Raw genomic sequence first — 24,870 nt, 5'->3', positions numbered from 1 at the left:
CGACCAACAGGGCCTTTATTAGCAAAATAGTCCGAATGATTAACTTGCTTCCAATTTCGCCATGTTTCACCAAACATTCCATGTATATCACCGATACAAGGTATATACTCTCCAAATTAAAAATATACTTACGAAGAAGCTCCTGGGAACGAGGAGATTTTATGAACCTGGTGACCAGGGGCTGCAGCAATAATATTTTCAGATTTCAAACTTTGTGCTTGACCCCCTGTAAAAAGGACAAATTCATTCTGAGTGGCTGACAGTTTTTCTGACAAAGTTGTTCACTATATCTCAGTACACGTGACAATAATAACCAACGTCAATAAATTAATACCAATACTAATAACAGCATGAAGTCCACAAAATAAAGCTCAGTGTACAATGAGGGTTGATGTGAATTGTGATTTTGCAGTACATTTGAGTGTGAAGAGGCATCTGTAAACCCGATATCTCGGTTTATTTCAGAAATAGAACTGAATGGTACAGAAGATCATTCAGCACTTTGGATTCATGCCAGCCGAGATGCACACCAGCTGAGAGAATGCAATTGAGACAAATTCTGTTTTCTATCTTTAAGTATAGAGTATATTGAGTATAGAAGTTGGGATGTAATGTTAAAATTGTACAAGGCATTGGTGAGGCCAATTCTGGAGTATGGTGTACAATTTTGGTCGCCTAATTATAGGAAGGATGTCAACAAAATAGAGAGAGTACAGAGGAGATTTACTAGAATGTTGCCTGGGTTTCAGTAACTAAGTTACAGAGAAAGGTTGAACAAGTTAGGTCTTTATTCTTTGGAGCGCAGAAGGTTAAGGGGGGACTTGATAGAGGTCTTTAAAATGATGAGAGGGATAGACAGAGTTGACGTGGATAAGCTTTTCCCACTGAGAGTAGGGAAGATTCAAACAAGAGGACATGACTTGAGAATTAAGGGACAGAAGTTTAGGGGTAACATGAGGGGGAACTTCTTTACTCAGAGAGTGGTAGCTGTGTGGAATGAGCTTCCAGTGAAGGTGGTGGAGGCAGGTTCGATTTTATCATTTAAAAATAAATTGGATAGTTATATGGACGGGAAAGGAATGGTGGGTTATGGTCTGAGTGCAAGTAGATGGGACTAGGTGAGACTACGTGTTCGGCACGGACTAGAAGGGCCGAGATGGCCTGTTTCCGTGCTGTAATTGTTATATGGTTATATGTCTCAATCTTCTAGGCCAAGGTACACCCAGATCTTCTTTCGAATGCAATTAGGGCGAGCTGAGTCCACCACTGAGTCTCTGGACAAAATAAAGAATCAATAGACTTAAAATGATTAATTACAGGAATCCAAAAACCTTGTGATACGAGTGAAGCGCATTTTGGGGTGGGACAGGCATAGTATTTAGTAAATAAATGAGACAACTGGTCCATATGGTAAATGTCTCAGATGATCAAGAACCAACAGATCAAGTACTTCCATGTATTTCCACATACCATAGAAGCTTGTCAGTAAATTAGGAATTTAAATTGCCCCAGATTAGGTGGATTGTAGGCAAATGGCATGGGGTGATGGTTAATGGAGAAGCAAGAGGAACAATTGGCAGTGGAGATGAATACTTGAGGATGAGTGTGGACATGGTGGAAGCAGGACATGATGCTTTGTTACAAGACCGACTTTTCAAGCACATTAAGGGAGAATATCTTTAAATGCCGTTTAGTATTGTTTACATACATACAAACAAACAATTAAACAAGCAAGAGGAATCCCCTCTCTTTTAAAAAAAGATTGCATCTACCGAAGGCATTTCAGAATTGTGGCATTCTACTTTAATTCAGACAACTCCAGTCACCAAATGACAAAATACAAGTGAATTTCAATATCAATTTGAGAGAGAGCAGAAGGAACACCAAGCTAATATTTTAAACTTAAACAGTGGCAATTATAAGGGTATGAAACCAAACGTGAATCTGCAATTTAGGTCAAGGGACCAGTCAACTGAGATGCAGTTTCAGATACTTAAGAGCATTTTTCAGAATTCAGGTTTATCAATTTTCTGGCACCCTCGGTTCCAGAGCCTTTCTGGACTAACGGAGGTCACATAATAATGAAATACTCCCCTGGCCGGCTAATGACACCCCTCCCCTGTCTATAAAGCACCACTGAGTGCCAGGAACTTAAATAAAGTGAATATAAAATGTAAACTGAGTGTGAATGGAATCTCTGGCTCATCCCTGGCTCACACCATCTCCACGGCTGTTTAGAGCTCCGGCTTCAGACGCCACTCACGACTCGCAAGGTGCACCAGCAAGCCCTTCTTCACCCACCAAAAGGACACAAAGTGCTGGAGTAATTCAACGGGTTAGGATCTGTGGAGAACACAGATAGGTGACATCAGGACCCTTCCTTGGACCAATTCATTCACCCGAGTTACTCAAGCACTTTGTGTTTCAGTGTGCATTAGTCAGACATTGGTCAGCTCTCAGCTGGAGTACTACGTGCAGTTCTGGTCACGTGGGTGTAAGTAGGTTGTGATAGCACTGGAGAGCGTGGAGAAGAGATTCACCAGGATTTTACCTGGAAAGGGGCAGTTCATTTTTCAGCTGATCTGTTCTCCGTGCAGCAGAGGGGGTTAAGTGGGGTCATGAATGGGGCATATAGGAGGATGGCAGGGTAGATTGCAAGAAACATTTCCCCATATCAGAAGTAGATAAAACTAGAAGACATAGGTCTGGGGTAATAGGAAGAGATTTAGAGGGAGAATTAAGGGGTCTCGACATAAGCAAGTTGGGGAGAGTGGCCTATTTCTATGCTGCACAATTCTGTTTCGAAAATAAAGCTAGCTGTAGGAATTCCTATTTAAAAACAACTCTTATTGAAAGCAAGTCCAGGAAACTGTTAGTGAAAACAAAGTTAATAGATGAGTGGAGCAGGTATTATGCATTAGGTGTTATAGAGTCATGGCCCTTCAGCCCATCTTGTTGACCAAATTGGCATACCAGGCTTGTCCCATTTGACTGCATTTGGCCCGCAGCACTCCAAATTCTTTGAGTCCCAACACTAATTTTCTGCTGCATTCACACATTGACCTCCATATGTCCCACTTTATACATTGTTCCAATGCCTCCCAACATAAGCTAAAAGAAGAACCCCTCATCTTTTATATATGCAGCTCTCAAAACCCAAGATCTCATCTCACAAAACTTTTTTTACCCAATCATCTCAAGCTCCTATTTTGTTCACCAGATAGCATAAGACTTGACTACCCACCCAACCCTCTTTACTACAAGTCATTTCCCCTAGAAGTGAGTGAAAGCAGACCCTCACCAAGCTTCAATCTCCTTACCTGGGGGAGCAGTGAAGGTAAAACTTTTTATGGATGTTGAGGATAAGGAGGATTCTGTTGAAGTTGGTCCAGTTTCAGCAAGAGGCAATGCAAATTCTTTCACACTTGTCTGAGATCCCTGCAATTTTAAGTAGAAATGCCAACTTAGAAATGACGACCTACTGCAAAGTGCCAGTCTGATTCTCAGCGGTGCGCTCCTTTCTTCTTGTACTAATAAATGGCGTCAAAATCAGAAATTGGTGGACGGTGCCTTTGACCTTCCCATCATTGAAGGCATCTACAGGTAGCGCCACGATTGAAGTGGCTGATGTGCAGATATGTAATCTGACCAATTGGTTCCGAGATTGCTTAGCTGCGTCTACAGCCTGCAGTTTTCACCATTTAGTACATATGCAGCTCTGTGCTGCAACCATAACTTTAGGTTAGGTTTGTGTTGCTACCTGCATACCTTTCTACATTCTCATTGACAATCAGGTCAATCCAATCATATATTGAAAGGCAAGGAGATTCAATGAACATATACTCAGCTTGCAGCTTGTAGACTTCAAGTGACCACGCACGAATGCCATATGCACTTCCCACCCCCGAACCAGACAGACAGTTGCCAGCCTTCTATCATAAAACACAAAAGGTAGGTTTATAAATCAGTAAATAAATGGTAGCTTTACCTGTTTGAGCTGGTCTGAGGGCACTTTTGTTAATTCCTGCTGAATAATCTCTGCATTTGAGGCTGGCATAGAAGGGCTGAGGAAAGAACAAACAGCATGAATTAACAAAACACCGTACCTAAAATACCCATGAATAAAAAAGTGCAATCCTCAAATCATTGCTATTTCATCTATACATAACTAAAACTCTGATCTTGTGCTTTTCCGGTTTGCGCGGTCTTTCTATTTGCGCAAAAACGGTACGCGATAGCGTTACAATTTTCACCAGCTCGCTCACCATTCTTCTGTGCTGCGAGTGCACCAAGTTTCGCTCCGATCGGTAGTCTATTGTAAAAGTTAGCGAGGTTTAAATATCTTAAAAACCGCGAGTGCGCAGTTGAGTGCAGACATAGCGGCAGCCAACAGGAACAAGCAGCAGCTGGTGAGAGGGGAGGGAGTCCCACGGTAACCGAGCACATTTTGTCGGTGGTGCAGGACTGAAGGAAGCGTTGTTCCCAGGGGCGACAACACGAGCCAAAACAACAGCCCAGTCAACCGGACTGAGCAGTAAGTGAAGTGCTCGCTAGGTGGGCGTCGGAAACCACGGCTGTATGCGGACAGGGAGGTGGTGCGAGCCGGTGTGACGTTGACAGGTACATCCACTATAATGAAAATTCATTATAAAGTGGTCTATTAAAACAAGGGTTTATTGTTCTGTGGTCAAGAAGAGATTGCATAAATTGCAAACAGATAGCACTCAAAAGTCAGGATCAAACCAAAGTTATTGGGAATTGGGAGAAAGCAGTACTACCTGGTATTATGTCCCCATACCATCACAAGTTGTGGTAGCAACACCACAGCCACTTCAATACATTTGCCATCATGTCATCTCACTATCTACTCATGAGTTTATGCCTTTAATTATATAGCTATCAACCTTAATGAACATGTCAGATTATAGAGAACCAATGTTACGAGTAGTCTCAAAAACAACAAAAGGATATAAGATTAACAGCCATAACTTCCGCTTGTACTATGGTTGCTTGGGCTATGGTTGCTTGGGAACATGGAAGACTACATATAATTTTAGACAATACCAGGCAAGGAAGTAGAATATGAGGAACAGTAAAGCTGAAAAGGGAGAGCTGTCACCAAACACAGTGTTACAGTGTTGAGCATGATGCAAGTTAATGAATCCAAGCTACAAGAATCAAAAACTGGCCAATGTTAAAACATCACTGTGAATATTTATGTGAAACAAAGATATTAAAGATAAAAGGTGGTAAAATAACTTAAATTGCCGGAAAGGGCGAAATGTTTAAAGAAGAATGTTTAAAGTTTGAAGAAGGGTCTCGACCCTATACGTTGCCTTTTTCCTTCATAGATGCTGCCTCACCCACTGAGTTTCTCCAGCATTTTTGTCTACCTTAAATTGCCGGAAAGAGTATTTTTGAAAATTTGTAAATCGTGAAAGACAAATTTCAGCTGAGCATTGACATTAGCTTGTACTTCCTTCCATGTCTCCCAACCAATAAGTATGCAACTCACGTGATAATAGTTGACAGAACTGGAGGCTGATTTGTTTCTTTCTGCACTTGCGCACTGATTCCGTGAGGCACATTCTTCAGTGCAGCATCTGCCAGGGTAGCACTTTGAACTACATATATAAAGAGAACAAATCAACATCAAAAAACATTAAAAAAAGTTTTCCAGTTGCTCATATTTCATATCAAAACATTATAATTATGAAAAATGTGATCATACATACTTAAATAACAACGACCTATTTTAAGTTCACCCAATTTTAATTGCACAGTAATGAAGTTTAATATACAACAAATATGCAAGATCTGTTCTGCATCCTATGCTGTGACCCGGAACTATATACTGTTTCCTATGGGCTTCTGGTCTGGCAAGATCCTTAATTTTTTTAAAGATTCCCCCAAATCCTCACCTACTACTTATTCTTTGAACCTTCCCCACTTAAACAACCTAGAATTTCTCATTTGCCGATCTCGTAACGGAGTCAATTATCACCACTCCTTCACAAGTGAGTATTCATCCAGCTGGCAGGTTCATGATCTTCCTTAACTCTCTTCTTTAGGATGGTCCTTAAAACTCCCTAAATCACAAGGCAATATATTCTTTAGAGCATCAAGTTTTGTCAAAATGCCTTGGGTTTTAAATGAAATAATTATTGAAATGAACGTTTATGAATCAAATTATTAAACAATTCACAAAGCCAAGGGAATGTAATTAGGGGCCCAATGCTGGAGATGTTGGGCTGTGAAGAACACTGTCATTAATTCACTTATCTTTCCGGTGAATTTGGAAGACTTGCAGTTACAGCACAATGGTACTTTTTGCAGTGGCTTGACATCCCTATTGCCAAATTGAGGGTCCAGAAGTATCTATTAAGGCAGATGTCACTGATGCCTGGTGAACACAGAGCTGTGCTCTGGTCTTGGGGTCATGATCTTCAGACTAAATGATCCAGTTTCTTTTGATTTGCTTGTTCATCCCATGAAGTGCGAGCTTGGGGGTCATTGATGTCTACCTGAAGGACATGATGTCTTTGATTTAACAATTCAACAAAAAGATACCACCATATGATAGTGCAGATGAGGTCCAGAGTACCATACCTATGCTATACCCAAATAGAGTCAAATTTTATCAGTGCAAAACACAACCATGTCGTACGACCCAACCTCCCTCCCCAATAATGTCACGTCAGCGATAGTCTACAGTTTTCTACCTGGTGTCAGATTAGTCAATTGTCTCCGAACAGCTGCTTGGCCTGCTGCCTGGGCAGCGGGAACACTGCTGATGGGCTTCTCAGGAACTATCATTCCTTGCTTTACCGTCTTGCCTGCTGGCCATGGAACTGATGTAATGGACAAGTCATTGGTCAAATTAATAAGACATGTAAAATAATCCAATTCATCAATATATCAACATCTTACATTTTAATAAAAGATTAATAATATAATTGTATTTATTTTTTAATAAATTAGTTTTAATAATCCCCTTAAAGTTTTCAAAACTTCTAATGACACCTCACATTGCATCGTTTGAAAGATTAGGAGGGCTCTCTCTGAGCAGGACTATACATATCAATCAATGTCATGTCATGATAAACTAGAAACAATTATCTGATTATTTATTGCACGGCTTTCGTAAGATCTTGTGCTTAAGTTGTCCGCCACATTTTTATGTGCCAATGACAACCTCATAAACTATTTTATTACCCGTAAAATAATTTGGACTTTGAAATGGAGGAAAGTGCAATGAAAATTCTTGATGTTCCTTCATGCACCTGTACTATGCCACATACCTGATGCGATAGGGGGCTGCACTTTGCCAAAGGGTGTTGACTGTGCGGTGATTAGTGCTGCTGTAAATGATTGTCGCCTTGCAATAGGGGAATGCTTGAATGGATGCTCCTCTGGTTCCTCAGACTCAGTAATTGCCTTTTCTGCACCTGGCAAGGCAGAGATGGTCTCATCCTCATAACATTTGGGGGATAGAAATGCTGACCTGGACAAATTCGCTGTCGGGGAGAATAATTTACATTTTCACAGATCATTCTCCTTGGGGAAAAAAAAAGCAGCAAATATATTTTAGTACCAAACAGCATAGATTTTATTTATTTTTTAATTAACACCACTGTTTGTTACATTGTGCATAACTGTGAACTTGATTTTCCAGCAAAACACAGTAATTGCTATTTATAGTCATTTTAAGAAATTTCCATCCACCCAATGACCTTCTGTTGGATTTCCAAATGCACAATTGCATAACTGCAGTAAATGCTAAACACAAACTGTAACCCCACAAAGGGGATCGGGAGGGTTTATGTGCACAAATTGATTCATCTGCATTAATTAAATGCTTATGGTGATTTTATCTACATTAATTAAAAATCCTAGAGGTACAAATCACCTACATGCTAATTGATCATTGTCTCCAGATCACTGCAGATCAGTGGCATGGTTTACAAGCATTCAGGTACAAGTTCACATTAGATGCACTGCTCCATATTGGTCACAACCGTACCTTAAAGTGAAATTTCACAAACAGTCATTTCCACCAGAATGAGGCAGAGCTTTTAAGTTGTGGAAACTAACACATTTGAAGATGGTTATAACTCGGTGGCTGATGTCAATGAGTTTTAAATGGTGACATTATTAAGTTACCCACAAGCTAGAATGGCCTGTCAAGTTAAAAGGAACATCATTCCATTCTAATACAATTAAAATTTGTATCACAAGCCTCTTTTCAACCTCACTTATGATTTTTCTAGAGTATGTGCGTTACCTGGTGCAGTGGATCGTACGGGTGGTGTCTGTCTTTTTGAAAGGAAGTTCCGTAGTTGAGATTGCTTCATTGGTGATAGTTTGCCTGAAAATAAATTATTTAAAAAATGTCTATGAAAGGCAATGCACAAAAATCAAGGCCTGAAAGTCAATCCAAGTGTATTTACAATCACATATTCTTCAGTTCAAAGAAGCATACAAGCTAGCTACAGAGTCCAAGTTGACATTGACAAAGCTTTTTCCCATCCTGTATTGAGATCTAAAATGTTTTAAAGGTTTTAATAATATCAATTTCTACTACCCGCTCAAGTAGCACATTTCAGATAGTAATCAGTTTAAAAAACCTAATCGCTTGCTTTATTTTGCGCATCATCTCAAACCTGGATCGCGCAGCTAATGGAAAGGTACGTTTTCTCACCAACTATTATTTTGAACATCTCCCCATTTCTACTTCTCCACAAAATAAAATAATTGTTAGCACCTGGAATTGGTCATCCATCATTCCATTGTCATAAATCTCTTCAGCGGCTACACTAAAGTTCAGGCATTTTTACCCCCAAATGTCATGTTTGTAATTAGGCAGCATAATCTAACTTAGATCCAACCAGGTCCATGTGGTTTTTATACTCTGGTGCCTCTGTTGTTAAGATAAACGAAAATCCACATGCCTTTCTGGAGATGAATGGAAGGTTTAATGACCTGCCAATATCTTTAAACTCAAGGAAAAGGCAGCACCTGATCAAATGATGCTTATGATCCGACCTCAATATTTAAAGAGCAGATAATTCTATTGGTAAAAAAGCAAACTGCAGTAGGAACTCAGCAAGTCAGATCCCATCACCTCACCTTTTTATATTGGCCATCACCCCTCAACTCTTTCTGTCCAAAGGATCAAAACCTAGACCCGAAATATCAACTGTCCATTTCCCTCTATAAATACTCCACTGTAAAATTTGTGGTAGCGGGGAACTGCGATCAAATTTTTTTTTACAGCGGCATAGTGGTAGAGATGCTGCCTTACAGCATCACAGCGGGTACGATCCTGACTACGGGTGCTGTCTATACAGTGTTTGTACGTTCTCCCCGCTATCTTTGTGGGTTTTCCCCCGGCTCTCCAGTTTGCTCCCACACTCCAAAAACGTACACGTTTGTAAGTTATTTGGCTTGGTAAAATTGTCCCTAGTGTGTATAGTGTTCATGTGCGGAGATCGCTGGTCGGCGCAGACTCGGTGGGCTGAAGGACCTGTTTCTGCACTGTTCATCTAAACTAAACGGTGCCTGACATTCCATTCCTACAGCAGTTCATTTTTGCTCCAGATTCCAGCACCTGCAGCCTTTTGTATTGCTAATTCTCTTGATAAACCATGGGGGGGAGATCTTTCAACATCTTGTCCATGGTGAAAGCAGGTACAGCATTTATGATATTGTACGGATAAAAATATTATTCATACGATATCCTCAAACATATAATCACTGTCTCTATGAATGTCATAACAGCTCAGATGATTTACCTGGGCTGCTTGAAGACAGCTTTGGTGCTGTATCCAGAGTAGTTTTCACCAAAACGTTGCGAAGCATCTCCAGCTCTGTATTCCAGCTGAAAGAAAAGTAACATGTGTATGAAATGGGACACATTAAATATATACTGTATGATTCATATTTGGATTGGGACGACGTTAGTAAAGGTTCTGGACTGTCAGAGCCAACAGCCACAGAGGTTTCTACTGGATATAACTACCCCTCTGTCTGTCTCAAGATTGCCAGACAACATTTAAAACATTCTTCAAGACCTGCTCACTCAGTAATCTTTGATACCCAAAATTTAATATCAAATGGAACAACACTAAGGGGCAAAAAATAAGCTTCATCCAGAAATCAAAACATATCTAATTCTATACCTGCAAGAATTGGGTCTGTGCGAAGATAAAAATACTTTCCCTGAGTCAGCAACCAACCTACAAAAATGACCTGAAGTCCTCTTCCTCACTCTGATCACATTAGTTTTACTCTGCACGGACACAGATATAGTATATCTTGACAAGTTCTGTCAAGGATAATAAAATCTGCACTTTCAAACACACAGCAATGCTGATATTGGAAAAGATTAAGAGGTTGATGGTCAACTATAACTGCAGAGCAAAGAAAAATATCTTCCATCCATCAATCAGCTCAAGGTTAAGAGTTTCTCCTTGCTCAATTTATCAATGTATAAGCAAGTTTCAGAATACAAAATACTGATGGCAATTCAAAAACGCTCAGAAGCAAGAAAATCTCCACAGCAAACCCTCATGTGGGGCATCCTCCACTCTCACCGGCTGCCACTTCTTCCTGTTTGCCCGTCACTTTGCCCGCTCATAGCCCCTCTACAGCAGCAGACAATCAGCAATAATGGACACCATTCTCCACCCCCCCCCTCCCCCTCCCCTCCCCCATAGTCCATTGTAACAGGGGTTTACTGTGTCTTTCTTGATCTAAATGATTTACAGCTATATCTTTTAAACAATAATCAAGTGTTATGATAGAGTAAAATTTAGAACTCTATCTGTGCATAACAAGGTCACACAAATAAGAGAGAGATAGTAGCCAGTGGATCCATTTGACCAGGTCTGAAGATAAATGTGGTGCAGGACATTGGGAAGAGCCAAACTTCCCTTCTTCTAAGTACAATTGTAGGATCCTGTGTGCTATCCTGAAGAGGAAGTCGACATTCCTAACATTGCATCTAAAAGGAAGCCTCGCTGACGGTGTAACATATCGCCAGGTTTCTGTTGAAACTGCCAGAATATCCTCCATGTCTTTCGAGTAGGAGTGAGACCATCAACACTCAAAATTAGAGATGATTGCATCACAGTACAAGTCACAAGTGATAAATTAATGTAGCACCGAGAATCTAATACTTTTAATATTTTTAACAAAAAATGGAAAAACATACCACTGATCACTGAGACATTTGTCATTAAGAATGCACCACTTGGAGGTCTGATTATATATGCGGAGATTCTGCAGGCTGCTGATCAGCTCATTAATCTTCTTATCCTGCTGGTTAATAATCTCATGATGGCTGGCCAGTGCATTAAACAGTACTTCTCGCTCCGGTAAAAGCAAGTGCCTGGGAGGAAACAATCGAAGTTTAGACAACAGTGAAGGTGAACCACACAATTGCTCCTCAATAATGATATACAAAGATGCAAATCCCCAGCAAATTTTGTATGGAACGTTGACGCACTGAGAAGATTCAACACAGGCCGTTATTCTCGAACCCAAGAACTCAGACCAAATATACATCGAGTCAACAGGTTACACTATTTAATAACCAAGCTAAATGAGGAAATGTTTCCTTCAAGGACAGCAGTAACTTACTTTTGGTCAGCTGACTTGTTCCTAGAATTGGAACAAAACAAAATCACCGACAGTGGTATAATTTGGATGGGGATATGAACTGTAGCCAACAAACATGTCAGTAACTGCCTTGGAGAGGGTTTATGCCAAGATGTCAATGTGGCAGCATTTCTCCTCCTCCAATCTCCACATGTCTTTCCAACAATACTGGTATTCTACAGCATGAAGCTGTTTTTTCCCCCCCAATTACGATACGATGGACGTAAATAGACATAAACGAGAAATAGTCACACTGGTGCACAAAAAAGATGAAGAACCACAAAACTGGATATTGCTGATAGTGTCTGGATCTTCCCCGACTCAAGGATAATTGCATTCATATAACTATTTACTTTAGTTACAATCACCATGTAAAAACACGAAATGGAGTCGTCAATTTGTGTTCAAATGTCAAGGGGTGATTGGACAATCAGTTTATTTTCTCCTGCATCCCAAGAAAAATAAGTTCTCACATCAAATCAGCATCACTTTATTTTTACTTTCACCAGGACGCACAGGTAGCCCCCTAATTTAAAAACATTGCCTACATCATCATCATCATCATCATCAAAAAGCAGTCGTGCCTCCAATAGTGCAGACCGCACTTAAGACTCCAGAGAGCAGATTTGAAAATGTCCTGACCCAGCGTCATTGCCGACAATGATTGTAAAGCTCAGGCAGATTTCAAAGTCCCCATTCAACCCTCTTACTTGTGTTTCTTGTTCTTTTCCTGGTATTGCTCCCATTCCATATCCAGCACATCATTAACGTCTTGCACTGCAAACTTGACGTATTGATGTAAACGACGAATTTCCTGCCAATCAGAAAGAGTCCAACAGGTTATTTTAATCTTTATTCCAAATAAAATGTAGAGAACAAGGAAAAAAAAATGCTTGGTAAATATAAAAGAGCTAACAATTAAACAACTTTTACATATTATTATTGAAAGGCACTTCCTATACAAATAGAAAAATCCTCCAGGAGATGAAGGAAGTCTGCGGGACGGATGACTACGGAAAATAAATACTCCTGCGGGCGGGTGATTTCGGGTTACGGCCGCATTCAGCCCGGGGTCCGTAGGTTGTCGACCCCTGCTGTAAGGTAACCAAGGAATACTCTGAGGATTTTATAGTAGCCTTGATGTGAAGAATGTGTTTTAGAGGGCGAAGGAGCAAGTCCAAAACTGGAGTCTATTAACATTGTTTCAGTAACTAACACATCAAACAGGAACGTTTGATCAGCTTCTTCACCCAGAGTTGTAATAATGTAGAAATGACCACCAGATGGCGGTGTGGAGACAAATGCCACAGCTGTATCCAGGAGGATGAAAGATGATCTAAAACACTCATCAAGGGATAAATGGATTGCACCTGGATTGTTGTGGCTGATTGCAGTTGAGGAACTAAACCTCAATGCCACCAATAGCTCTGAAACGAAGTACACGAGGCCTTGTTCATAATAGTCAGGGCCTTCATTCAAGCCAACCTCAAGAGCGTGGTACCAAAACACTTAACACATCTTCTGCCCAATCAGAGGTCCAAACACCCTCTACCACTGCAACATAACCATTAGCCTTATGCTCCATCCCCCAACTGCACCACGTGCAGAGCTGCCAAGTTTTGTCAGCGCATTTCAGTATTGTAGTGCCTGAAAATTTGTATTTTGCTGAGGAAATCAGTATTTTTACGTGGTGCCATTTTGCTGAAAAAATTGTTTTTTTTTTAATGTGCAGTCATACCCATGTAAGAGTACAAGAATGTATAACTTTCCTACCAAATGACATGTCTTTTACGCACCTTACTTGACAGTGCATTCATTGCCATCTCTTTGTATACTGCTGTTTGAACGGCTGCTTCCTGCTTTTAGCACCAGATGATGATGTAGAAGCCATTTTGGAAGCCTCCCTTGCTCTCTCCTTCCTCTCTCTCCCTCCCTCCAACCCCTCCCTTTCCCTCCCTCTCTTCCTTTCTTTTTTTCTCCCTCCCCGAACAGTCTGTGACCTATAGCGATGTGGCCATAGCGTATGATTTTTTTATATCCTTGCAATTTTTAAGCAGCAAGATGAAACATGATGCTTGGCCAAAGCAAATCCGTACATCCATATTCTTATCGCATTTCCGTACAAAATACGGAAAATCCGTACTACTTGGGCAGCTCTGCACCTGGCTGTGTTTCTACGCCCTGCTTACAAGCAGAAACTGAAGCAGGTGGATCCGTTAGAGAAAGTCATGTATGCTGGTCTACGGAAACAGATGAGACTTTATGACTGCTTTGAGTCGACTGACTGGTCCCTATTCAAGGACTCCATGGCTAACTAAAATGAATATGCCTCTGTTGTCACAAACATCGTCGGACAATGTTCCAAACGATGTGAAGGATAATGCACGATCGTTCAACGTTGGTCCACGAGACCATACAAAATGGAAAGGGTTTCATGAATTGGAGATTGTACCTCAATGCCAGAACTGAGGTGTCAGGGGTTAATGGGGAGAAGGCAGGAGAATGGGGATAGAAGGGAGAGCTAGATCAGCCATGATTGAATGGCGCAGTAGACTTGATGGCCCGAATGGCCTAATTCTGCTCCTATCACTTGACCTTGATAAAACAACTTATAACACAGATCCCAAATCTTAATTAAGGTGCAGCCAATGTGATGAGCAGCAGCTAAACTCCCAAAAGCTTCACCAAGTCATCAATTAAATGGCTGTACAGGATCTGGGAGGTCTTTCAGATTGTTTTATCTATGAATGCAAGACATGCATCTTGTCGCAAGTCAAACTTTCATTCTAATTGTTTTCAGCACTTATTTACTAAATGATCAAATGGTCAGTTGCATCATCTGAAAAAAAGTGTGATGTACAGAGATGCTTTCCTGACATTCAGTTGAAGTAATTCTCCAACAAAATAAAGGGCTAGCCAGAGTATCAAATCTTCTTACAGGCAAAACTTCTACCAAAGATTTGTCGGGATTTGGATTGATTGGCAGCAACGGAGATCATTCATTGCACCGTGTGCGTGCATGCAATTTCTAAAAACCACCTGCTACTAATATTTCAGAAATATTTATTTTTCCTTTCAAATACACGTCCAGTTCCCTTCCAGGCCATAATAAAAACTGTCCTCATTTCTACTTCTAAGGTCAGGTTGTCTGACAACAGAGATAAAAATGTAGGTCCCCTCCAAAGCTGGATGAGAACCCATGGGACTTGTCTTAATGACTTAACTGAACATGACAGATTGATGCGAACAACAGCAAACAACAACAGACCTTAAGCTGAGCTTCACTCTTCGGGTCAAGTGGTTTTCGGCGCAAAAGCTGGAGATAATTCTGATCTATGTTTCGTTGATTTTGCGTAGTTGCATCTTCCACAGCAGCAAATCCTTCCAGCATCACAGTCTTCAGGATGCCAATATCTCCATGCAAGGACTAATGGAGTGGAGGTGATGGGAAAGAAGCAAAAAAGGAAACAGATATATCAGCATAAAACCACAGCAAGTCAAGAGAATTCTGGGGAAAAGCAATTCTCCAGCAAAAAAAGGAATAAAGAGGATCAAATCTTCATAATATTTCCATTCAGTTTGGTTTATTGTCACATGTACTGAGGTACAGTGAAAAGCTTTTAAAATCTTCAGATAAACGCCTTCCAACATTTGATCCGTGACGAGAGATGCTTAATAGATTGCCTTCATACCAATGCAGGAAACAGGCAACAAATTAGCAGAATCACCCTAGTTCATATAAGAAATCCTCAATAGAATAGAGGGCAGAAGCCCAGAATTTGACCCAGATCAAAGATTTTTTTTCTTCTACCCAGCTGTGGAAAGCTCAGACAGAAACAAGATATTTTACCCGCTCCATCCCAACTGCCTGCTCCACATCCAGCAAAACTATGTCTGATCTGTGGCCGACGCTTGGTCTATCATTAAGTTAAGGTTTCCAAATTTAGATTGCCTAAGCAGTGCAAATAGATCCTGTCCCATCTTGGATTCCAAAATTATTTAAAAAACGATATTTATCAGCCTAGAGCAATAGAATAACATTCTTGCAAGCACTAGAAAATCTGGGAGCACTACTAGCGCTGCCGCCAGAGGCGTGTAGGTAAATGGATAGTGGTGATGTGTGGGTAAGAGAATACAGCCAGTTGCAAGATGCAGCTGGCAGTCTAGATGCAGCCCAAATCACCAGATTATGAAAACGGAGCAGAAGATGGTGCGAGTTCTGTTAGTTTGCATATGCTCTACAGACAGAAACTACGAACGCAAGACGTACATCTTCCTGTTGGGAAATAAAGGATTGTTTTGTTTTCTGTAAATACAGCCTGTTCCATGTTAAAATAAATCACACTATATAAAGTTTGTGGCCTGGATTGTTAACGACAGACCAGTATGTTATCATAGCTTGGGAATACAGATTCTTCAGTATTGATATCTAGAATGGCCATTAAATATCAATGTATCTAGGACGCAATACAGAAAAGAAATGCTGCCCACCAAGAGTGAGTATTGCCCAGTTAGGTACTGGCACCTGTTAGATTACATCGTCATCTGAACAAATGTCCACAACGATGTCTGCATCACTTATGGCATAACAGGTTCTCATGTCTGCTAGGATGACAGACTGGCTGATATACTCGATTATCTCCATCCACCTGGTCTAAAATATCAGTGTTAATGGCAGTTAATGTTGAAGCTTTCAAGGACCCCACAAAGCTGGCACTTCTTACATTAAACAACAAATTAACTTTCCCTCATCTGATGTGGTCTACATTCAAAGCACCGCAGCCTCCAGCTCTGACATTATTGACAAATTAGCCGAGTGGCTCAGTTCACTTGCCTCAGTGGTCTCCTTGATCTCGAACAGGAAGGTATTAAGCGACTCTGCATCAAATTTCAGGTGAGCCATGTCCTTTGTGCTGCCAACCACAAAGTTAGCATTGGCTGTACGGGCCTTTAAATCATCCAACTCTTTCTGAAAAAGAGCAATCTGCACAAAGAGCACTGCATTAGCATTCCAGGGATGACACTTTCCAAACAAGTTATTATTCAAGAATTTTTTTTTTTTTTAATCACATTCTCAGGACAAAACATCACAAATGCTTAACTAAACTTTGGCTATTCTTTTTTAAATATAGAAGAACAGCCCCTCATATTCAAAGTGGATAATTTACAACCCAAAGGCATGAACACTGACTTCACTAATTTCAGCTAATCCATTCCTCCGTCTCCTTCTCTCTCCTTCTGCTCCACCCAAGTCTTCTCACCCCCTCCTCCACCCCCAGTCAAGCATGAGCTACTTCTTTCCTCTTCCCCTTGTACCCCATCCACCCATTGCCCAAACACCCATCTCACTAGCCCCCCCCCCCCTTCCCCAACTCCACGACTGCATCTGCCCATCATTCCTCCCTTACTTGGTTTCTCAACATATTCATTTATGTGTAGCCTTTTTTTTTGCTTCACCAATAACTTCCCTGTTTCTGTCGCTATCTCCAGCTTCCCTCTCTGACCTTCCTCCATCTGCTACACCACTCCTCACCTGGATCTATCTATTTCTTGTCCCACCTCTTTATAGTGGCCGTCTCCCCTCTTTTTCAGTCCAGATTAAGGGTCTCAACCAAAAATGTCCACTTCCCATTTCTCTCCCGAGTTGCTGCCTGATCCATCGAGTCGTGGAAGTAAGTTTCTGCCCCCGATTCCAGCATCTACAGTCTCTGGTGTATATCTTATATTAATACCTCCTTGTGATTGATTTAGCTTGGAATACACTAAAGGTAACTAAATGCAAACTGCTGGATTTATAGATGAGCTGAGCATGTCTATGTTTTAAAAATCAGATAATCTGCATGAGATCCCATGAACAATGGGAAGATGAACAGACACCCTCTTTTGGTGCTGCTGGTTCAGCTGTAAATACAAGTCGGGGCTTAGTGAGAACTCTCCAGACTTTTTAAATGCTATGGGACCTCATGCATCTTTTTGTTTAAATTGGAAGCTGATGGGTTCAAAACAACTCCAAAGATGCTACTCCAAACTCCAGCTGATGCTCCAGGGCCTGTCATAAATTCTGCAAGAGACATGAAACAGACACCTGTGTGCTTTCAAAAGTGTATGAGAAGTAAATGATTCAGAAGAGTAGAGGGAACTACAGGATTCCTTGGCACTGTTTCAAAAGAGATCAGCCAGATTCCCTGAGAGTAATCCTCTCCCAAACAACATGAAAGAAAATACTGAGTTGTAATGACAAGAGTCAAGTCAAGAGTTTTTTAATTGTTACTACATGCAAAATCCTTTGCTGTCCAAATTGGCTGCAACATTTGATTAGTACTTCATTGGCTGTTATATTTGGGGATATTCTATGATCATAAAATGCCAGTTCCCTTGCTTTAAAGAACAATTACATTCAAAATTGTTAAAACTTCTCATTGCATTCAACAATATTGTAAGAGGCAGATAATAATAATAATTAGCAAGCTGAAAGGTAAAAGGTGATGCAGCCTTGCTGCTAATTAGTACAAAACTGTATTGAAATGACAAAGTCATGCCATTTCTATGACTTGTACGGTTCAGAACCTTACTGTTGATCTTTCCTCAGCAGAATAGTATTTAGTCAACAAAAATGAATAGAAAACTAAAATCATTGATAAAAGTATAAAATTGTCAGCTAATCAAATCAGAAACTGACAAGTTAGTTGAATGGAAGCTTTACCCGATATTTCACACCCACTATTCTCACCTCTTCCATGATTCCCATCATCACCGGGTCTAAAGTTGGCTGTTGCTGCATTTGCTTTTCCAGATCAGATGCAGAAATCTTAGTCATTGCGGAGGTCTTAAGAGAAAAGAATAAAGCAATCTGCATTAGCATCTGTTGGTAAATATTTGTACTCATAATAAATCAGAAGCAATGATCACTGTGGTGGAAATCAGTACAAGATGAAGCAAGGTCTCACACCAAGATACAGCATTTATAGGAAATCAAAGCCACTCGCTTAAGCTTTTCAACAACCCTGATTGCAGGGGGGAGATAGTTATAGACACTTACCATTCCATTCCCGCTGCCACCCTGCACAATCTACAAAACCAAATCCCTATAGACCCAGGGACACATGGTTGCTCAAATCCAATGTGGAGCAATCCAGATGATCAAAGGGAATATGTAGCACCTCTCAGGGCATTCTTCCACCACCCACCCCACCCTTTTATATTAAAAAAATGTAGAGAACTGGCCAACTCCCTTTTCAGATAGCACAAGCTTCAACAACCAGATCCACCCTGATTGGCAGAACCTATGACTACAGAATGCAAGATCTAATTCTTTGATTAGAAAGGTCTTCAAATAAGGATTTCATTTACCTCCTGTTCATGAGGCGCTAAACTCCTCTGGGAAGTTGGTGGAAATTTCCCCTATGAAATATAGCCCCGTACATTCCTAGAAAACTAGCTGGCTCGAAGGGTCAAATGGTCTCCTCCTTCACCTATTTTCTATGCATCATGATTTTCCATAAACATATTATATGTGGAAATGTATTCTTACAGGATGTTTTTTTAAATCTCAATTGTAATGAGCACTACAGCTGCTGGTTGACAGCAGGTGGCCATTTAAGAGGTTTGCTTGTAAAACTGACAAGGCAACCTCCAAGTGGTCCGGCAGCTGCACTTGGAGACAAACAATGCCGATGCTGATCACCTTCCAGTCTTCAGATTGAATGGAGACGTACACTTTTTCATGTAAAATAAATAAAGATATTTTAATGATATACCTGACAACAAATAGTGGCCATTCAAGGTTACTTGCACTTCACCTTACTGGCCCTGTCTCAACTAGCTTGATGGTATATAATATGGAAAACGGTTGAAAATTAATACTGCCGCATAGCAAAGTGAACCTACTGCACTGAAAAAAACATTACCCGAGCATCTTGTTAAAATCAATATTAACTCGATTTGGTGATTGATTTGCATCTTATATTTATTTCACTATTTACTCCACATAAATTTCAGAAGAGTGAATCCTATTCCATATCTTGGATTTTTGGATGTTGATTTGTGAATTCTGTACTTGTGAATTATCCGTGTCCGAACGCCTCTAACACAGGGGTGTTTCCTGTTAAATCTGGATATAGTGACTCGGAGGCAGAAACATGAAGCTACTAGCGGTACAGTTGTGTCTAAGTAACATGGCAAATAGCCACAATAATGCAGTGCTGGTTATATGGAGACATAGCATGGTGCATATTATGCTACTTAGGTCAACGTCACATGCAAGATAAGGCATGCATTCAATGAAAGGATGATTGTTATCATTAATATCCAATTTCCACGTTTGTGAAAAAAAATCAACAGGTCAGGTAAGTGGTATACAAACCTATCCCAGAGAATGACACCAAAATGGTACAGTGAATTTTGCAGGTGCAAAGGCTGGAGTTTGCAACAGAGTTACCACAGATGTGATGACAGGGAGTTAGTAATTCCTGTCAGTTTAAAATGAACTTTGCCTATCGATATAATCAGAGTTATACAGAAAAAGGCCCCTTGGCCAAACTCATCCATGCTGATCAATGCTCCTACCTAAGCTAGCTTCATTTTCCGGTGTTTGGCCTGTAATGATCAATAAACTTTTCCGTGTACCCATCGAAATCTCTTAAATCTTGTAATTGTAATGCTGTAACGTTTCCTCTCGCAGTTCGTTCCATTCACCCACTACCATGTGTGGAAAATGTTGCCCCTCGGGTCATTTTATTACACCTTTCTCCTCTCACCCGAAACCCTCTAGGTTTGGACTACACTGAGACAAAGATTACGACCTTCATGATTTTATAAACATTTATAAGGTTATCCTTTTAAAACTTGCTCAGCTCTGCTAGTAGGAAAATAAGCGAGTTCGGTATTCCGACTGCGCATGCCCAGGTCAAAGGTCACTATGCATAAACAGCCCTGGAAAGCGGTGAAGCAGTGGACCTTAATTTCTTCTGTTTTTTTCCAGCTTTGATTCTTCTAGGTAAGAAAATACTGCTTTCAAAACTATGAAAGCTGTATTTATTGTTCTTTTGTTAAAAGCTTAGATTATTTTGTTGTTTTTATTGCTTTATGCTTTGGTGAGTGAGCGAGATCGTGCTCGTCTGTGGTCGGTGTCGGGTCCGGGTCTGTGGAGTTGCTGCCGGGCCGTCCCGGTCCCCTCCAAGGTGTCTCGCCCCTGTCCGGGTCGGCCGGAGGTGTCGGGCCGGGCCTACAGCCGGCGCAGGAAGGAGGCCGAGTTGGCGCAGCGCTTTGTGTGTATGGCTGGTGCTCGGCTTTTGCCGGCGCCGGGGGGGTTGGTTAGCGGTCCCTGGCCCGTCGAGGAGTGGGGTAGCGCTGGAGTTGGCGCTTCTTCTCCGCGCTGGCTGTGGGCCTGGGGCCTCTGGTGTCGTCGGTTACAGCCCCCTTCCCGCACCAGCTGCAAGGCCGGCCCGACCCCTCCTGGACAGGGACGAGCCAGCAGCAACACAGACCCGGACCCGACCAACCATGGACGAGCTCACTCACCAAAGCATAAAGCAATCAATATAAAATAATCTTAGCTTAACAATAAATACAACTATTTCATAGTTTGAAAGCAGTATTTTCTTACCCAGAAGAATCAAAGCTGGGAAAAACAGAAGAAATGAAGGTTCACTGCTACACTGCTTTCCAGCAATGTTATGCATAGTGACCTTTGACCTGGGCATGCCCAGTCGGAATACCGAACTCGCTTATCTCTGACAGTTATGAAGCACTCACTCGGTCATATCACAATAACAAAAATAAACCGGCAGTTTGTTTTAAAAAATATATATTTTTAATAAATAAATCACAGCACCACTTTGCGCCTAATATTTAAGTTAATCAGGAGAACCCTAAATGTCACTGCTCAGAATCACAACGCCTGTTGCCTTACCTGAGTAGGGCAAGATTTTGGAACAGAAATCTTCCCAACATGGCCCAGCGCAGCTCGTGACATACCTTCAAAGAGAAAAGAAAAGGATTTAAAACTAGCTTTATCTACGTTTTCAATTTTCCATTCATTCTTCCACTCCTCAATCGCTTCATAACCAAGCATTAGATAGCAGTCTGAAGAAGGGTTTTGGCCCGAAACGTTTAAGATGAGAGGAAATATTTAAAAGAGATCTAAAGGACAGGTTTTTCCAGGCAAGGTATATGGAACATATTGCCAGGTGATGGTAAAGACAGGTACAATCACAACATTTAGAAAGTAGCTAGACAAATACATGGATTGGAGAGGAATAGTGGAATATGGGCCAAATATGGGAAAATGGGATTAGCATAATGCATGCCCACAAAATGGTCCGTTTCAGTGCCGCATGACACCATAAATAAGACAGAGGCAGCAGAGAGGAAGCTTGCCAGCTAGCATGCTCAACCAACAGTGCAAGACCCGATGATAAAAGAAAGGCAAGATGAAGGAGATTTAGAGAAAGGAGGGGCAGAGACTTAAAGAGGCAGACTGAGAGGGAAAAAAAATGAAAGCAGAACAAAAATTCAATTTTAAGAATGGTCATTACCAGCAGAATTTGATCTTGGGCCATGGGTTGATTTTGCTGTCTGGCGCTGAGTGTGAGGATGTGACAGTTCTTCGTCCGGGCTGTACTGCTGCGGTGAGTCATATGATGACTCAGCTGAAGACTCGTCAATTTGACTTATGAACCTACAAAAGAAAGTACTTTCATCACTGTTGAATCCAAAATAAAATAAAACAATCTGCTTGATCTTTTAGGTAACAAAGACTGTAAACACAGCAGCTCACAAAGTAAGCAGGCCTCCTGGGAGATCTAAGGGGCATCTGTTCGGTGTGTGTGGTCCATCCCATAATAGATTTCAATTAACCAATTTAAGTAGATAAGCAGGCAACAAGGGAGATAAAGAAGGCAGGTAGTATTTAAACTTAATATATTTCAAAACTTCAGGGAAACTATGGGCTCTGGAGACCAAGCAGGAGAGTGCAGTGGATGCCAAGATTAGATGAGTTTAATAAATAGCAAGGCAGTCTTGAGCCCTCTGTTGTTCATAGCTTTTAAATGATGAATAGAAGTAAGGGGCTGAGCATCCTCTTCCCAAGTAAAAATTTGGAGTAATTCCCCCCCAAAGATTGTGTGGTGATGTGACAAACATTCTGCTGAGCAACTTTGAAAGGATATAAAAATGATATTTCTATATGGGAGTCTCAGGGACCAGCAATATAATAGTATTCGGAAATTCAATACCTCAGCATTCATGGAAAACTGGTAAAACACACGATAAAGAACAGATCCACTGAATGGGTGAGATTGTTTACGAGGAGGCACACCCTCAGAAATGTTAATCATGTGTCGTAAATTCAATGCAATTCCTTGGGATAGTTAAGAAAAAGAACGTACCTAACAAATTTGGAAGGGCCATGCCTTTTTTGTGGGTCCTCGTTTTGAGATTCTGCGGAAGAACTGGAACTAAGACCATGGGTCTCATGGTAGTCTGTTGCAATGTTGGGTCCAGTTTCAGTCTCACCATTGGTGCCCTCTGTAAGAACTGTTTCAGGTTTTGCTTTGGTAGCTTGAGGTAACCCTGGCTGCTTTGAAAAGCGAGGTAAAGCAGGCAAGACCATTGATGGGAAAGCAGGTGAATGGTACGCAGCCGCAGGCTGCAAAATTCTTGTAGGGTGTCGCGGTGTTGTAGTTGAAGTCTGTGCTGGCATCACTAGAGAGGGAGCAGGTATCGATGGTTGAGCTGCAAGGAAAAGATAGGCTTTTTCTTTTCATGCTAAAATTCATATTTTTCCAGTCATTCAGCAATAATTATACAAATACCTCAATGGACAAATTCAATGCAAAATATTTTTTTTAACAATGTTGAAAAAACATTAGATCAGTCATTCACTGTTTAATAAAATCAGTAGAAAGGTGGCAATTCACCAGCCATGCCTGTACCAGCTACATGAAAAAGTGATTATTTTCACTTCTTCCCCCGCAGATCTGCAATTTTCTTGTTTGTTTTTCAAATAAATTTACCTTTTGCAAGTTATTATTGAACCTGATACCACCACCTTTTTTTTAAATCAAGCACTACATCGTGGTGATGAAAGATATACCATCTTTTTAACTTCTTTTCTTTTGCCAACACATTACATCTGCATTATATGGATTTAAATCTTCCTAAGAGTACACATACTGTAATATATCCATATCCACTAATACTCCTTAGATTTGGAAACTATTAAGTCCCACCATAAATTTCACTGTTAAAATTACACCCATAGCTTCTCTCGTCTCCACAAACAGCTGATGTCCCTTATCCCTGGTGGCATTTTGACTAACTTTCTCACCACCCCCTCTTCAAGGCCTCAACCTAAATGATTTAAAAAGTGCTTGCAATATCTCAATCACTCATAGGGCTGATCCTTTGCCCCTAAATTGGATGGTATTTGCAAAACATTGGAGATGAACAATAACGCTGGGAAAATCTCTTTCCTCATAGAATCATTCCAGCTCAGAAGGAAGTCAATGAGCCCATGAAATCACAGGCCATCTCAATAGAATAATCACAAATAGTATTTTTTCCTCATTCTTTCCCTTGTAAATTATTTTTATTACAGAGCCTATTGCTCTAACAACAACCTGAGCTTCTCCAATCTAACCTTGCAGATAAAATCCCACATCACTCTAAAAATATTTTAGTGCCTTTTACTTTAATCCAAGAGCACACATGGCCAATAATTTAATGATACATCTGAAACCATCCTTGAATGTGTGGAGTTCCCTCAGTATTGATCTGGCAATGTTAGCATAGATTAAGGAGTGGAGTGTTCATTCGGTCTTGGAGTCAAAGTCTAACAGCATGGAAATAAATCCTTCAGCCCAACTCATCCACGACAATCAAAATGCCCCGTATCTCTCTAAACATTCCTGTCCAAGTACCTGATCAAATCTTTCTTTTAAATGTTATTATATTTATCTCAACTACTTCCAATACTCACCACCTTCTGTGTGGAAAAAGGTTGCCTCTCAGGTTCCTATGGAATATTTTCCCTCTCATCTTAAACCTATGTCTGGTTCTTAATTTCCTTACTCTAGGTAAAAGACTGCATTCACTCAATCTATTCACCCTCATGATTTTAAAGATCACCCCTCTGCCTCATGAGCTCCAAGTCCTAACCTGTCCAACCTATACCTATATCACAAATCCTGGCAACATCCCAATAAATCT

General features: G+C 40.8%; 1 protein-coding gene across 2 annotated transcripts in view; it reads right to left on the bottom strand.

The window, feature by feature from the left end:
* The window catches only part of nup214 (nucleoporin 214), a 73,284-nt gene that overhangs the window by 27,163 nt on the left and 21,251 nt on the right, over window positions 1-24,870 (bottom strand). For both annotated transcript variants that reach the window (XM_033048914.1, XM_033048915.1), the window contains exons 12-27: window positions 23,049-23,394; window positions 22,197-22,339; window positions 21,572-21,636; window positions 18,392-18,487; window positions 16,496-16,645; window positions 14,930-15,088; window positions 12,372-12,475; window positions 11,216-11,392; window positions 9,795-9,880; window positions 8,285-8,368; window positions 7,302-7,517; window positions 6,723-6,851; window positions 5,516-5,624; window positions 3,989-4,064; window positions 3,321-3,438; window positions 133-226 (exon numbers count right to left, since the gene is read on the bottom strand). In XM_033048914.1, the coding sequence (XP_032904805.1) occupies window positions 133-226; window positions 3,321-3,438; window positions 3,989-4,064; window positions 5,516-5,624; window positions 6,723-6,851; window positions 7,302-7,517; window positions 8,285-8,368; window positions 9,795-9,880; window positions 11,216-11,392; window positions 12,372-12,475; window positions 14,930-15,088; window positions 16,496-16,645; window positions 18,392-18,487; window positions 21,572-21,636; window positions 22,197-22,339; window positions 23,049-23,394 (2,152 nt within the window). The remainder of the gene's footprint in view (window positions 1-132; window positions 227-3,320; window positions 3,439-3,988; window positions 4,065-5,515; window positions 5,625-6,722; window positions 6,852-7,301; window positions 7,518-8,284; window positions 8,369-9,794; window positions 9,881-11,215; window positions 11,393-12,371; window positions 12,476-14,929; window positions 15,089-16,495; window positions 16,646-18,391; window positions 18,488-21,571; window positions 21,637-22,196; window positions 22,340-23,048; window positions 23,395-24,870) is intronic.

Source organism: Amblyraja radiata, chromosome 32 (assembly GCF_010909765.2).
Source record: "Amblyraja radiata isolate CabotCenter1 chromosome 32, sAmbRad1.1.pri, whole genome shotgun sequence".
Taxonomy (NCBI): Eukaryota; Metazoa; Chordata; class Chondrichthyes; order Rajiformes; family Rajidae; genus Amblyraja; species Amblyraja radiata.
This window is presented reverse-complemented; position numbering and strand designations above follow the sequence as displayed.